The 15431-nt window shown below is 45.3% G+C and overlaps 1 protein-coding gene across 2 annotated transcripts in view; it reads left to right on the plus strand.

Annotated features, from left to right (window-relative positions):
- ST7 (suppression of tumorigenicity 7) overlaps positions 1-15431 on the plus strand; it is a 139394-nt gene that overhangs the window by 62469 nt on the left and 61494 nt on the right. For both annotated transcript variants that reach the window (XM_084298329.1, XM_084298328.1), the window contains exon 2: positions 11661-11743. In XM_084298329.1, coding sequence (XP_084154455.1) covers positions 11661-11743 — 83 coding nt within the window. The remainder of the gene's footprint in view (positions 1-11660; positions 11744-15431) is intronic.

A 15431-nucleotide genomic window follows, 5' to 3' on the forward strand; every position in this document is an offset into this window, starting at 1 on the left:
CTCAAAGTTTCCTTCTTCTGGATTTTTCTGCCAATGCTGTTGCTCATTCAGGTGTGTGTGTTCAGATGGGAGTCTGGTCCAAGTGCTGCATGCTCGGAGATCACTTTCCTGTTGCTCTCTTTCAAGGGCTAGGCAGGGAGCTGGTTCCCAGCTACAGGTGTGGGGAAAACCGGGGAGCGAGCAGGTGTGAGGTCCCAGAGCTGTTCAATCTTTTTGCTGAGGTCCCCCCACTCCAAAAACAAAACCAAAAAGGGATACAGAAATTTACTATTGCGTTAGGAAAAAACACGGCAAGGTGTAGCTTCAAATACAGCTTTTCAAGGGTGATCTGAGTAGGTCAAATTAAAGGGGAGCTGAAAAAAGTCCAATACAATGATTATCATAATTTACCACCGCAATCTGAGGATGAGCGTGGCCGTGGTTATTGATCCTAGGTTCACTAATGTGGACAGAAGAAGAACAAGTGGATGTAACAAAACCAAAGCATTTTTACTGCCTATTTTTACAGCATGGCCTTCTCTGGTTGCTGAGTGCAGTGCTCAGAGGTTATGCAGTGTCCTGCTGCATTCAGAAACGAGGACAGGCAGCAAGCCCTTGCTCCGTGCTCAGATCCTGCCAACCCACAGAGAACGGGAAGCTCCTGAGGTGGTCTCACCGCTGTGACTCACCGCCGGCCCGACCCAGCTTTCAAAACCATTTTCTGACTGCAGGAGCTTGATTTGGGCCATGTTAGCCTGATGTTTGAGGAACTTGGAGTTCCCATAACTCAAGGCAGAGCTGAGGGGGGAACTTGCAAAGACTCCAGCCACTCCCTGCGTGTGCTCGAGACCCCGATGTGCACGGCTATGGAAGTGCAAGGTGCTGTTGGACCAGCTATGCTCCAGGCATGCGCTCCCTTTGGTTCAGCATCTTTCTCACAGGGCAGCATGTAAAAAACAGTGCAAAAATGAGAATGTAGCCTGCTCATCACAGAGAAACACTTTTTTTTTTTCTTCTTAATCTGCTTTCTCTATCATGGCATCTGCAGTCCAGCTGCTGTCAGTTGCCTGCAGCTTGATGTGGCATGACATGACTTCTGTAGAGTTCTCCCCTGCACAACTCAGGCAGGTGAATGCACATTTACTTTCCCAGGTCCCAGGCTGGACCGAGATGTGGGTGCTTCCAAACACTGCTGAATATTTCACACAGACTTTGAATTTTCAATTTGGAGCCAATGCAGTGTGGGACTGAGACAACAGCAGGGCTGAGACCAGAGGTTACACTAAGACCTGGGCTGGTTTTATTTCTCACGCAAGCTTCTCGTTTATCAGGTGCATCTTGTTCAGCTAATTTAGCTTTGCATTTTTCACTTCTGTCTCCACTTGGGCTCAAGAGAAAAAGGGATCTGACGGAGCAGCTGCTGGGTACCACAGAGGGCTGGGATTAGCGTGTTCGCAGGGTGCTGCTGAGCAGCCGGATTTTGGATTTGGTGCCCATCGTGCACGGTGCCAAACAGCCCAGCTGGGTCCTGCCTCGCTCCTGGTGTGTGCCCTCTCTGCCATGCGTGAGGAGGCCCACCTCTGAAAGGCTGCAGTAATTTTAAGCAGATGAAAGGAACATTAAAGATGCTATTGTACAGAATGCTGTTGCACAATTGTTCTTAGCCAGAGCAGCTCAGCTCATTTTTGGAATTAAAAACATCAAATATTCAGTAAGAAACACAGTGGGTGTATTGAGCTGCCTTCTCTCCTGGGATTTTATCTTTATTGTTCATGCTAGTGATGTGGTCTAAGTAGCATTTGCCTTCTCATGAAATGAAAGAAGCTTTAAAACCACGGAGAGCCCGGTTCTGTCTGGTGTCCCAAGACATCTGGAGGAACTGGTTGAGAGGGACTCACTGTGTGCAGTGGCACAGCACCACCTGGCCACAGGCTGGTAGTGCTTTAAGGGTCCTGCATAGGGTTGTGCCTGCCCTCACTGTGCCATTTGCCGTGCATTTATTTGGAAATTCTCTCTCTGTAGCTCGCTCTGTTGAACATCATTGTTATGCAAAATTCTCCACCAGAGTTGGTCTCCTTATCAGCTGGGACCTGAATGCAGATTTCAGCTTTGTCTACAGCATTGCCACTGAGCCTTTTCCATTTTAATAAGTTTCGGGTGTCCCAAGGGATTGCTAGACAATGGAAATTGTCCTGCACTTGTCAAATCTGGTGCTGTGCTTTCTGTGAAAATCCCCAAAAGGGAGGCAAAGAGGTAAAAGTTTTCTACTTAACTTGTCTTCTTCTCCATTTGGTACAATTACTGTGTGAGTCACTCGGCTTTAGGAGTGCTGTGAAGGGAAAGGTTGATTATTACATATATAAGCCTAATGAATCACACTTGCTAGAAAATTCATTTCTCCCTTCCTTTTGTGCTACATCACCCAGACCATCAATTACTGGAAAAAACGTCCCGGCTGCATACAGAAATTTAAAATGGGCAGCGTAGAGAAAAATGGCATGAACGCCCTGTTGATTTTGTAGGGAGGAAGCAGAGCTGAGGTTTCCATGCCAGGATAGTGATATTAGCCACTGCGGATCTCCAGGGAATTCTCATCAGGTTGCTGCCTCTAATTACAAAGATGTTTTCCCGTCACCTCTATTCCAAGAAGCACCTTGCTAGTTCTTGCATGCAGAGATCAGCATCGGAGACTCTTAAAATAGACGTGCTATATAGGGAAGCTATCAAGGTTAGGATAGGAATGTCAGGAACGGAATAATTTTCCAGAACTTAAAAAAAATGCATCTGAAAAACAGTTGAAATGTCAGTCAGGATGCAAATTGCAGTTTTTCCTTGCTGAGGCAATTTTTTGAACGCACTGAACACGGCGATCCCCATCTTTGTTGAACGCAACATGCAGGGACAGATGTGCCACTGCCCGTACCCGCAGGCTTGGTGCTCGTAGCAAATCCTTCCCGAACAAAAGGAGGCACGAAGGGAGGCTGCAGGGCAGCAGAGGGTGTCCTGTTCTTGTGCCTCTTTTTGTCTCAGCATGGGAATAGCTGCTCAGAGAGAGGCTCCTGGATAATAGGAACCCATGGGATGTTTTGGCTTTTGTGGAAGGCCAGTAGCTGGTTGTGAACACGCTTTGCCTGATTTGTCTCTCTAAAGTAGATTGGCCTTTGTTAGCTATGCATTGGAATTAATCACTGTGGCAAACTTTTAGCTGAGGGCGTTCTTAGACAGCTAATGGCCCCAAATCAAAGAGTCAGTGGGGCTGGTGCCTCCCTGAGCGTTGTTGCACGAGAGAAGGGGGCAAAACTTGGGCTGTGAGAGAGCTGTGCTGAGCCGGCACTTGAAACAAAAGCCATTAATTGTCTTAAATGACTCCAGATAATGACGTTTAGTAATTGGCTTCTGTTTTAATACAGCTTTGAAAGGCTAACCCACGTAAATCTCTGTAATGCCTTGGGATGAGGGACAGCCGAGGTAACAGGTAGGTTTGACTTCACAGGCAGTGCCTGGCCTCACTGGATAAGGCCCGAGCAACTCAGTTACACCGGTGGAGCTGATGCTAATAATTTTAAAGCACAATAGGGATTTGTTTGAACACTTTGGGGTGCAGACTGCTTCTGTGAAAAATCAGGGGATTTTGTCGCAGTACTTAGGTACATTTTTGCAGTGAAATACATCACTGTTGATTTTCAGTGGAGCCCAACCGCTGTCTGCCTTAAGTCTTAAAACCATCCAGCTGATAAATGTGCCACAGCTGCACTCTGAAGAGCTTGGTGTACTGCTCTCTGCTGTACGAGTGAGGTGCTGGCCACACATCTGAAAGAAGGTAGAAGTCTGTGCACAGCGATGCTCCGAAATCACAAGAGACCATCAGGGAGCGCAGCCTCATCTGACTGGAGCATCACAGCAGAATTTCCCCTGGTTTCGTGCTGGGGAAATCGCTGTTAGGTGCACGTGCAGATATGTTGGTGGCTGGAGTACGGAGCCGCAAGCTGACTGTGAAGGTGCCTCCTCCAGCATCTGGCCTGGTTCTACCCACAGCTCCCCTGTAGCATTGCACCGTGAAGGATATTCCCCATCACAAGCCTGAGAGAGCACCTCCTCTTGCAGTAAGCACAGCGCTTAAGTACAAATTAAGACAAGGACCCGTATGTTACTTGAAACGTTAAAATCTGCAGGGGAGACGTGTATACTGACAGTGTTTCAAATCGCCTGGCGAGCAAACTGATTGTAGAAGAGTTGAGGTTGAAAGTGCTGCAAGAGAATTTAGCCAAGAACCAAGCAACAGCCAGACCTTACACATGCACATCTCTAAAAACCCAACTGGAAGTATCTTTACTCAGTCCGTCGCTGCTCATCCTTCATGTGTCATTCTTATTTGTACCAGTTCTTCCCTCCCACTTCTGGATTATTAATGCCAGGACTCTGCTTTTAGCAGCGGGGCACTGTGCTGGCCATGAAGAAATGCACAGGAGTTTAATCCCTGACAGCCGAGGGCTCTGAGGTCCCAGGAAATGGTTTCTCCCTCATTTACCTTTCTTTAAATGGAAGTGCTGGGGTTTGTTGCCAGTGGTAGGTTTTTTTCTAAGCAGGGCTTTTCCTGCCAATATATTAGCAAATCCTGGTGTTCAGTCAGCATGCCCTACAATTAACGGGAGCCGTGTAATTAATTCATGTCACCGCTGCATTGCGAAAGCAAGAGGAAATGTTCCCCATCCTTTGGCAGGGGGCAGCAAATGTGGCAGCAAATTTGCATTACAGTAGCTGCTTTCATGGAGGAAAATTGATCTTTTTTTTTTTCTCCATACTTTTATTCTCCCCAAATCCGCTAGATAGGGAGCTCATGATCTCACTCAAATGGGATAGCAAAATATGTGCTGGAGTCTGGCTGTCCTGCGTTGGTTCTGGTAAATTCACGGGTGCTTTTCTTGGGGTGGGATACAGTGGATCCTGTACCTGCGTGTGCTGCCTGTCTGTTCCTGGGGGAAAGCTTAGCAGCTGCTGAAAGGCCAGAGTTTGCAGGCAGCTCGGTTACAAAGGTGTGGGGGTACCTCGATGCCCTGGGCTGCAGGCTGTGGCTGCGCAGCGAGTGCCCTGCCTCATCCATGGGAAGAGGAAATAGGGAGAAGATGCACAGGTGGGGGCAGCAACCTTAAGCAGCACCTTGTGTTAAGGATCTCAGTTTGTGAGACAAGGCACTGGGTGTGTTTGAGGCCGTGGAATAGCTTGCTGGCAGTATTGCTTCACCAGACGACCAAAGCTGTTAGCGTTGCCTTTAGCACTTCTCCCAGTGAAAGATGCCCCTGGATCTCACACCGTCTTCTGCTAGAATAAAAATAGCCTCTGTTTACATTCACCTTGCATGGGATGTTTCTTGTGGGCTTTTTTTGCCTTTGCTGTTTCTGTCTCTGTGATTTGTCCTCCTTTCTACGGGCTCATTTTTATTGTCATCCCATTTTTCATTTTCTTTTAATTTATCTGTATATTCTCCTTGTCTATCTCCGAGTTGGTTTTCTTTTCTCTTCCCCCTTTCCCTTTGATGCCACACACTATGAAGTCATGCTAAAGTCTATGTGTTGTTTTTTTTTTGTCTTCCAGTCCTGGATTTTTTCATTCACCTGTACTTCAAGGTTTCTCCTCCCAGAGCAGATTTTTCTCTAACTTTTTCAACCATTTTTTCCCTCTCTCTCTGGCCTTGCTTTGCCTTTCCCTTTGTACCTCTGTCCTTCTGCCCTCAGCTCCGTGATGGCTCCCATCTCTTACCAGTTATGTTTCCCTACATCTTATTCTCAGTGGGGACAAGCAAGCCTCATGTCTAACAGCCTGAGTGGTTAATGCACTCAGAAGGACACAGTGTACTCATGCAAGTCCCACAGGCTCACAAACCAGCACAAATTCTTGTCAGGACTGAGCCAAAACTGATCTGATCGCTTCTGGACGTTACAACATGAATGTAGACCTGGTGTTGAGAGGCAGGCCAGTACTGATCATCGTGTCACATCGGCTTTCAGATATTTAATGCATTAAAATGTTGAGGAGAATGATCATGTTGGATTTGTTAGCAAATCTCAGACAGGAGTGGTTGGGGAAAACGCACTGAGTTTGGTTAAGCTTTGTTTCGGTTTTCTGTGCTGGGCATAATGAGCTCAGTGGGCCACTGGGTCACAAAGCGGTGAGAAAATTATTGCCGTCATCTGCAACCTTTAAAATTCTAATTTTTTTTCCAGTTATTAATAAAGTCGGATGATTTTGACCTGGAACTGGTACTGCATTATTGCCTTCTGCTGGTTCTGCTCGTTGGGCTGTGGTTTGTGGCTGAAGGCCTCTCCCATGCTGCCAAAACTTCCTTCCAGGACAGACCATCCACTGGCACTGCCCCTTCTTCATGTGGCGAAGGCATTGCGTGGAAAGGGCAAACGTTTACATGTAAGGTGAGGAAACGTGGAAGAGAGAGAGTGGTGGTGGTGCTTCAGCCTGGAAAGCCTACCGAGAGGTACCGGTAACAGCAACACTCTGTGCAGGCCTTGGTAGTTACCCGAGTTTGGTATTTATCTGAAATAACAGCTACCTGTTGGCACACCACCTGGGCTCTGATCCAGCCTGCACAGAGCAGGAGATGACTTCCCTGGCCATTAGACCCGGCTCCGAGTGTCTGAATGTGACTCCCGTTCCGCCTCGTGCCTTCGGGACAAGCGGAGGTGGTTGAGCAAAGTGAGTGGGCATCTGGATTTCCTTGTGCGCAGCACAGACGCCGATTGTTCCTGCCGGGAGTGGCCACGGGTCTGCTTCTGAGAGTCAGAAGTTTTCAGGTTTTGAAAACAGAGCCGCACAGAAGGCCTTGGAGAAGGAAGTTGCACGGAGTTTGCAACAACTCACGTAAAAATGAAACTCACTCTGGAGCGTTCGTGAACTGTTGGATGTCCACTTCTTCTTTGGCAATTTCTTCAAGAAGCCTGAAGAAGTACAAAAAAAAATCTTGGTAGCTTCCCAAGGGAAACCCTGGTGAGGCTTTGTTTGTTTGTCTTTCCCGAGGCAATATCACATGCTGCTCTTAAATCTGGTGGGGTTTGTATTTATACCGAGATGGAGGCCATCGCAGGAAAGGATGTGTAATTCAACGTGACCCTAGCAGGGCTTCCCAAGTGTATTGCTGGGCCTCTTCTGAAGGATGATTCGAGAGTTCAGAAAGGTTACATGTAAATAGTTCAGTTAAAGGCCAGAGTACGCAGTGCATCCTACTCAGAGAGAATTTCATAAGTTTATTAAAAGAAGTTTATTGAACAGCTTTATTTCAGCATTTTGGCTGCCACCGTGGTAGAGGAGTTCATGTGACAGCTTTGAGTCGGGGCTACGTTAATCCATGGTGAGGCTCCTGTGCAATAAGCCAGTCCCTGCTGCATCCTCTACACCACGTCTGAACACCAGCTCGAAGGGGTTTTGTAGCGAAAAGAAGCTGAGGTGCCGTGTCAAGGATCCTCAACAACAGGACCTTCTTCGCTTCTCGCCAGTCTCCGGGACTTGGGCTCTGGGGTCACAAGACCTCACATTGTTTTGCATACCTTGCATAGCGTAATTATCTGGTACAACACCATGATGGTGATAATTTCACCAGTTTAAGCCCAATATTTCCCTCCTGCGGTGGTTCCTCACATGCTTGAAATGTGAACGCCTCAAAGTGCTTGAAGAGATTGGTAAAGCAACGTAGTTCAGTGCCACCGTGAGCAAGGCATTGTGCACGATTTGAGGATGTCGTTGCTTGAAAAAAAAAGCTGGATGGTCTCCCTTTATTCTTTATCCCCGTGTTCAGAAAGAATCATGGGCAGTGGCAATAAACGTGTCCAACAGGAATGAAATGGTGTTAGCTTTTCAGAACATTTCAATCACCTCTTTCGATTAGCCTCAGCAGACTGGGGCTTGTGCGCTTTTTTGCCTTGTCCGCCGTGAATTGAATTGGTTGTAAATTGGCCGTAAATTCATCTCTGGGCATGCAGGGTTAGTAGTGACACAGGAATCCTTGTTATACAGTAGGACGGAATGATTTACCAGTGTAATGCCAGCAACTTTGGAAATGTCAATAGTACCTTTCTGTGGATGACTCAAGCATGATTAAAACGAAAGCAATAAAGAGAAGGGAGGAAAGGCAGGGGGCTTATTTTTAGGGCCAGAAATGTCTCCTAAGCAGACATGCGTGGCTTGTTTGGACAGCATTTATAGGTCGTGCTGGTTTTCTTTACAAAAACAGGCTGTGCTGTATTCCATCGGCTCCACTAACACACCTAAAATAAATCACTCACTATCAAAAGCCTCTGTAAATAATTGGGATGTAACCATGATTTCAAGTGAGTTGCCACTGTAGGGACATTGGGCAATTGGTGTTAAATGTAGGCACGCTTCTCTCTCGGGACATCCATTAGATGCCTTTAATGCATATAAGATAACTCAAAAGAGGCTTGATTTTTACTTTGGGGATTAACATCATGAGAACTGGCCCTTGAAGTAGTTTCCACTGAAACAGAGACTGAATTCTCATCGACTTCAGCATGAAAACAGTCTGACCGCAGCTCCTCCAGTGCTTGGTTTTATTGTTTTGGAAACATGTTTCTTATTAGAAAGTGTTTGCTTTAGTTAATAATATTTACAGAGACAAAGGGACTGGGGAGGTGGTTAATAATTGGCAGAAGTTGATAGTTTTCATAACGGAACAGAAGATTCTTTTATTAATCAGTGGGAAGAAGAGCGGCAGAGGGATTAGAGAGAAGCAGGCCAGCTAAGTAGCTCTGCTAATTGCGTGCGACTGCAAATGAAGCAGCGGAGCCGTGCTGGTCAGCTGGGAGACAGGACCCCACGGCCTGAGAGCATCCAGCATCGCACCGGCTCGCCTCGCCAGTCCCCACGGTGAAGCTGTAAAAGCGGACGACTGTAGCAGCCTCTAGCAAAGAGCACGGACGAGCACCAGCATACACGCCAGTGAAGAATAAACCAGCCACAGTGGTGCAGATGACAGATAAATAAAAGCCTATCTCCGTTCGGATCTGATTGCCTGTAAATCAGAACGAATTGCTCCTAACAGAGGTGGTGACAGACCAAAGCCAACATCAGTTCTTACGGCGCTTTCTCCTTCTGCTCTGCTGGTGAGCAGCTTGCAGTCTGCTTTGCGGGGAGGGCTCTTCCAAGGGGGGATGCTTTTTCCGGAGTGGTGCGTATTGACAGCAGTCACTGATGGTAGGTGAGAGTGCTGTCACTGCTTCAGGAATTTTGTGCTCTTAGCAGCATTTTTAATGAAAGAGGCGGTGGGAATTTAAAGCAAATAGACTATATCCATGTTCAGATGGCTGCCTTCGCGTGGAATCTTCTGAAACGCAGGAGGCTCAGATGGTAAATTTGGTAAATTTTAAGTTTTTTTTTTTTTTTTAATTGAATGCCTTTGAAATTCAAATTTCCTCCAGGGTAATGTTTCTAATTTAATGGGAAAAGTTGTGGCATTCCATGAGCTGTGAAGCTACGGCAGAGGAGGAGAGGAGAAGGCACCTCTGTAAAGCTCTCCTGCTGCTTGGCTCTTGGTGTTATTGTTGGCACTGCAGCAGCCCTGGGCTGCACGGGGAGCATGCACGGCTATACCCCACGACAGAGTATTTTCTCCCAGGAATATCCTGACCTCAGCAGAGGAAGCAATTTCACTGGCAGGCTGAAATATCCCCAGTGACTCTGTTTGATTATGTCTCTGGTTTACATTTGCATTCCAGGATGAGGAATGTTTCTTCTACAGGACTCATGGGTGGTTTGTAGAAGCTAAAGCTATTTTGGTGTCTGTCTTCCTCTTCTTTCTTAGTAGGTACTGGGGCTGGAGTAAGCAGGGACTACTATTTCAAAGTCAGTTTGTATTAGACATCAAAAAAAATAAATGGAAACAGGAAAAAAAAAAAAACAATGAGATGTGGGAAAATCCCAGCTGTTGAGCCAGAGCTGGTATAAATCAGTGTAAGGGTGATTACACTGCACACGGTAAGGTGGGGGATGTTGGGCTGATTCACAGTAACTGAGAATTTGGCACCCAACTCATCTGTGAAAAATAATGGGAGATGGAATTAAAAGCTACAGACTAGTTCTTTGCAATATCAGCTTGATGCTTAATGCTATTCCAGTGGAGCAGAAAATGACACATTTTAATAATTTATGGCTTTTTCGAGAAAAAAAAAAACACGCAACAGTGACTAACTATACAGCTAAAATCCAAACAAAGCAGCTAATTTGCAATGTTTTAATCACTTTTAGTAATGCATTTCTGGAAAACAATTTTCTATTTTACTGGTTATGGAAAATTAATCAAATGTTTGATGATTTGTATCCCGCTGTCGTTGTCTTCCCTTCATTTCTCGGCTCTACATTCTTTAATTTCAGCAAGTGTCATTTCTAAAGGGAACAGCATGAGCAGGGGGCCTCCCGCCTACATCCACAGGTCTTTTATCAGTGTTTTTAAATGACTGTTCAGTAGGTAGGCTGCTACAAGCCTGTTAAATTTACCTGCTAACTACTGTCAGCTCCTTCTTCAGACACGGATGGAGATGACTAGAGCGTTTTGATACATACGCATGAATGTACACATGTGTGTGTATGTGTGAGAAATACTTGGGCACCAGTTCAGGATGGGACCAGGAAGGTTTTTTACAGACGGTATTCTAAGTTTAATGGACAGCAGCTCCATTCATACAAGATGGAGGTGATGGGTAGTTGACATTTTCTCTTTCAACATCTGGGATTTAGCATTAAGAGCTCCAGTTCTCTCTAATAGCTTCTGTGGAGTATCCAAAAACTACTAAAAGGTTATTTAATTTTCTCAAGTCCGTAGGGATTTTCTGGGGGGGGCTGAGCAAGACTGCCTGTTGATTCTCTGAGCAGCTTCCACAATGTGATAGGACTAGAAAAGCCCTTTGAATTTCCAGGAGTGCGTGCAAATGGTTTTGTTGTGCTTGCAGCTTGTCTGGCTTTGCTTCTGCCCTGGATAGGGCAGATTATATCGTAGATGATCTAGACAGTGGTGGTGTTGTTGCTGTGGTTTTAATAAAATCTATCAGAAAGCCTTCTAGGTCTTTTCCTAATCTGTGTTACACATTTATTCGCTATTGCCGTACTATCTGTGTGCTTCACTAACTATAATGCAGAGGAACGAGTTAGGGAAAGGCTTTTATCTTCTACTTTGTAAGTGAGGAATGAAGAAGGAAGGCAATGAAAAGTAACAGGCTTTAAGAAATTGTTTCGACAAAGATGATGCAGGATGTTGAGACAAAGTTGGACACAACGCATCGAGACCAACCCATAAGATTTCTAACCATGATGGAGTAGCAGAGGCAGATAACCAGATATCTTCATATATCACGGGGAATCCTGAAGTCAGGGGCAGCAGAATGCTGCCTGCAGTAGGAGAGACCCGTCCGTACATGTGTGTGACTGGTTTACATTGCCTCGTGATTGACTCTGGTGAAAACAAAACTCTGCATGTCACAGTCTCATCTTCTACTTGGTCATGCAAGGCAGATGAAACAGGATGTTCTTGGAAGTTTTTTATCAGAATTAAGCTAATAACTTGCTTGAAGTTGGAGAGCAGCTGGGAGGAGGAGGGGACGCATGGGGTGAACATGTCCTGCTCTTGTACTCATGGTTTCCTCTCTTTTTTTTTTTCTCTTTTGCAGTGAGTATGTTTTTGAACACGTTAACCCCCAAGTTCTATGTTGCCCTGACAGGCACCTCCTCATTAATCTCGGGACTGATTTTGGTAAGTACCAGATATATTAATATCACTTTACAAATAGATTCATGCAGAATGGGATTTTAAGCTTTGATGAGATCAATGGGTGTCGTTTTTGTTTTCTAAGCCTACATTTTGCAGCACGTAAATTTTTCCCTTCTATTTCTGTTTAAAAAAGAGAGGAAATGCTTCAGCACTATATTTCTTTGAAGAAAAAAATCTTGAAGGCCAGTGTGCCCTGCTAACAAACAACCCTATAATACATCAGAACAAGTGCTTGCACATTAAGTGCTTCCATTGACAAGTACTACAGAAATAACAGGACTGGTGAAAAGAAGAGGAGGAGAGGCACCAACTCTCTCAGCTTCGCTTGCTCAGTTTAGACAGTTGCAGCAGGATTTCCTAGAGAAACAGTGACTAGAATATCAGCAACATGCCTAGTTCTACTACCACAATTCCAAAGGCAGATTATTTCACATCTTCACTTTAAAAATCTTTCTCAATGCATGTCTGCCTATTTGTTTAAAGGTCTAAAGAATATTTTCAAACCACTTAAAAAAAAAAAAACAACAAACTCCTCCCATGTATAATCCCTGAGGGCTTCATCGTGCAAATCGATGCAGGGGACTGAATCACAATGCCATCACAGCGCAGGAGTCGAAAACAGAGCATTTGCTCTGGATTTTATTCAGTGTCTTCACAGAAACAAACTGAGGTGAAAAAGTCCAACAATCTGCAAGGTGTTCTTTGGGTATTAGCTTGTACTGAGTAAAGCTGAGAGTGGCTTTCTGCTGACACAAATGAAGGTCAACACCGGGGGCTGGTTCACGTCGCCGTGTATCTGCTGACCTCAGAGGAGCTCTCACTTGCACACTGCTTGTTGTAGACAAAGAAATGCCATCCTTCACTCCTAAATGCCTGTGAGACTCTCATCACTTGGATGATTTCAGGTATAAAGCATCAGGTGCACTGCTGCTCTGCCTTGCTCTGGGGTTTACTTGTGGCAGAAAGCAATTACTTAATGCCTGCACCTTGGGCATTCAGCATGACTGCATGGATCAAGCCCCAAAGCACAGGACGGAGCTCTGGAGACATGAGCAGTTCTTTCAGAACATGAGCGCTGAGGTGCAGCAGCCAGACCTGCAAGACTTGGTGCAACAAAACGCACAGGAGGAATGTTAAATTCAGTAATCTCAGTAATCTCGCTCAGAAAGGAGAAGTGTCAAAAGGCCAGGCCCCACGAACAAGATGAGGAGTGAGGGAAATACATGGGTTCCACAGGCACAATCCCATATTTGTTGCTGGACATCGAAGACAGCTGGAGGAAGTGGCAAGGAAAAAAATAGTCTGTATCTATGGAAATATGTTACAGAATCAAACAGGAACAAAAACCTGAGAGAGAGGCTAGATTATTTGTAACTAAAGTGTCTGTGTATAGCATGATAGCAAATGTAGTTACATTTTGTACTGTGGTCAGGAAGGCAATTTCCGAGGAATGAGCTCAGTAGGAGACTTGTGAGCAAGCAATTGGTAAGTGCAGTGCTTGGATGGAAAGTGCAAGAAGCAGGTGGCAAGTTGCATTCATGGCTGCGGTATGGTAAAGGGGAAAAGGGCACCTACAGAAGTCTTCCAAGAAGAGATGAGACCGAGTGAGCCTTAGCCAGAGAAATTTCACTAAATGGTGCATGATAGAGTCCTTTATGAATAAATTAAAGGAACAGTGCGGTGATGGAGGTGTAGACAAAGAATGAAAGAAGACTGAAAGCCTGTTTTGTGTTGAAAGCTTTTTTTGTGGACTTCTGCTGTCAGTTTTTGCTGCTTATACGCCACCATCCTAAACGTGCAAAAGACACATAGGCCAGGCAGGTGACAGTCAGGAACCCTAGGCTGTAGGGAAGAGTGTTTGTGCTGAGAGGAACATGTGATCTGTAAACTGGATAATGGAAAAAGAACTCAGCAGGGATGACCATGGAAAAAAGAAACTGCAGCTTAAGTAGACCTTGGAGGATGGTCATCACCAGGATCATCATCATCAGGATCATCATCAGGAAAGACAACTGGGCAAATTCCACTGAGGTAGTGCTAGCCAGTCCCTATCCCAATTATGCTTCAGATTTATTATTTCGTAACAATATTGCTGTTTACCAACGGCCCTGTAACATGCTGAATTGCTTACAATGCCACCCACTTACCTGTCATGCAGCATCGCAGTTCTGAAGGGTTCTTAGACCTGCTGGTGGTATTAAATGAAACCCTTTCACAAAACAAGCATTCTCCTCTCAAATCTACATCACTAGGGTATCTGTCAGAATAGATGTACTGATAGTTCTTGGAATTTTCCACCATATGGTCTGGCAGATTTGTTTCCACTACTGGTGGGCTGCGATTCCCAATCAGAAGGAGAAATCACAGCACAGCAGGTTATGAAATGAAGGAAAATTCCATCATTTCAGAAGCGTGGTGACCAATGGGAAAGTGAATGCTTTTTCTGTTTCATGTTTGGATCATGAAACAATGACTCTGCAGAGTTCAGCTCTGGGGAATTGCATGCTACGTGACTCCTTTGCAGAACAGTGCTCTCCTGTCTTATTTTGTCTCTTACTTTGTTTTCATTCTTTAGGTAAAATTCTGGCCTCACTGTAGATGATGCGATTTGAAGCAAGGATGTCAAACCCTTTTTCTTTTCTGGATAGCTCAGAACAGTACAGAAAAGTCTTTTCTATCTCAGCCACTCTCCTTAATAATTACTTTACAGCACGTAGTTTAAAATGAACAACATAGCATCCTTTGAATTCACCCCAGCACCTATTTTTGACGTTAAGAATAGGAACTAAATTAAGTCCCAAACTACATAAAAATATTATATTGGAAACTTGGTTCCACAAGAGTTACTTTCAATTCAGTGAAAAACAGGGCTCTGACTCAGAGAATCCAGTGGAGCTGTGTTGTAGTTGGTGTCAAGAGGCTGAAGTTTGCCACAGGTAGGGTAACACGGAACACGACTGATGTCAGGCAAAGGCTGTGAACTGCAGCTGTGTTCCTAAATGCCACCGAGGTTTCTCAGTAAGGCTGCATATTGAATATGTTGCCCCCAGAGTGAAAGTTGTTGTGGCATTTGGACTGCAAGCTGATAGAGTCAGGGTTAACAAACCTCAGGCAGCAGTGAGCCCCAGTCTCGAAGCTCCACCAAGAATGCCTTATTATTCCCTGTCAGAGCTTGGGGTAAATAACAAGTTTTCTGCTTTTTTGCAGCTGATGGTGCTAGTGCAGGAAGTCTCAAAGAGGACACAAATTATTTCTTGTCAATATTAACTGTTATTCTGTGTTTATTTATTTACTTGTTCTGCTACCTTTGTGTAGTCTGCTGCAGAGGGGCAGAGAGGTGCCCGAATTCTGGGTGTTCCCACAGATTCTGTGGAAGTCTGACGTTTGCACAGGGACAATCTTCGGCAGCTGAAGACTGATACGTGGTAATTGTTCAAAGCTTCTGCTCTGCTCGGTGGAGGCTGGCAGGTCGGGGAGGGCAGAGGCCTTGTAGGGAGCTCCTGAGAAACTGGAAGCATTTGCCAGGTAGCTGATGAGAGAGGAAGGGTCTGCAGGATGGCAGCCTGTAACCTGCTGAAGGCATAACAACTGGCACCTACCAAGCACTGAGAGAAGTCCTGCAGTTAGGCCAGGCAATATATTATTTTCTTTTCCCTTTCTGTGTTTCCAG

The sequence above is a fragment of the Netta rufina genome (genome assembly GCF_964035555.1).
Source record: "Netta rufina genome assembly, chromosome: 1".
Taxonomy (NCBI): Eukaryota; Metazoa; Chordata; class Aves; order Anseriformes; family Anatidae; genus Netta; species Netta rufina.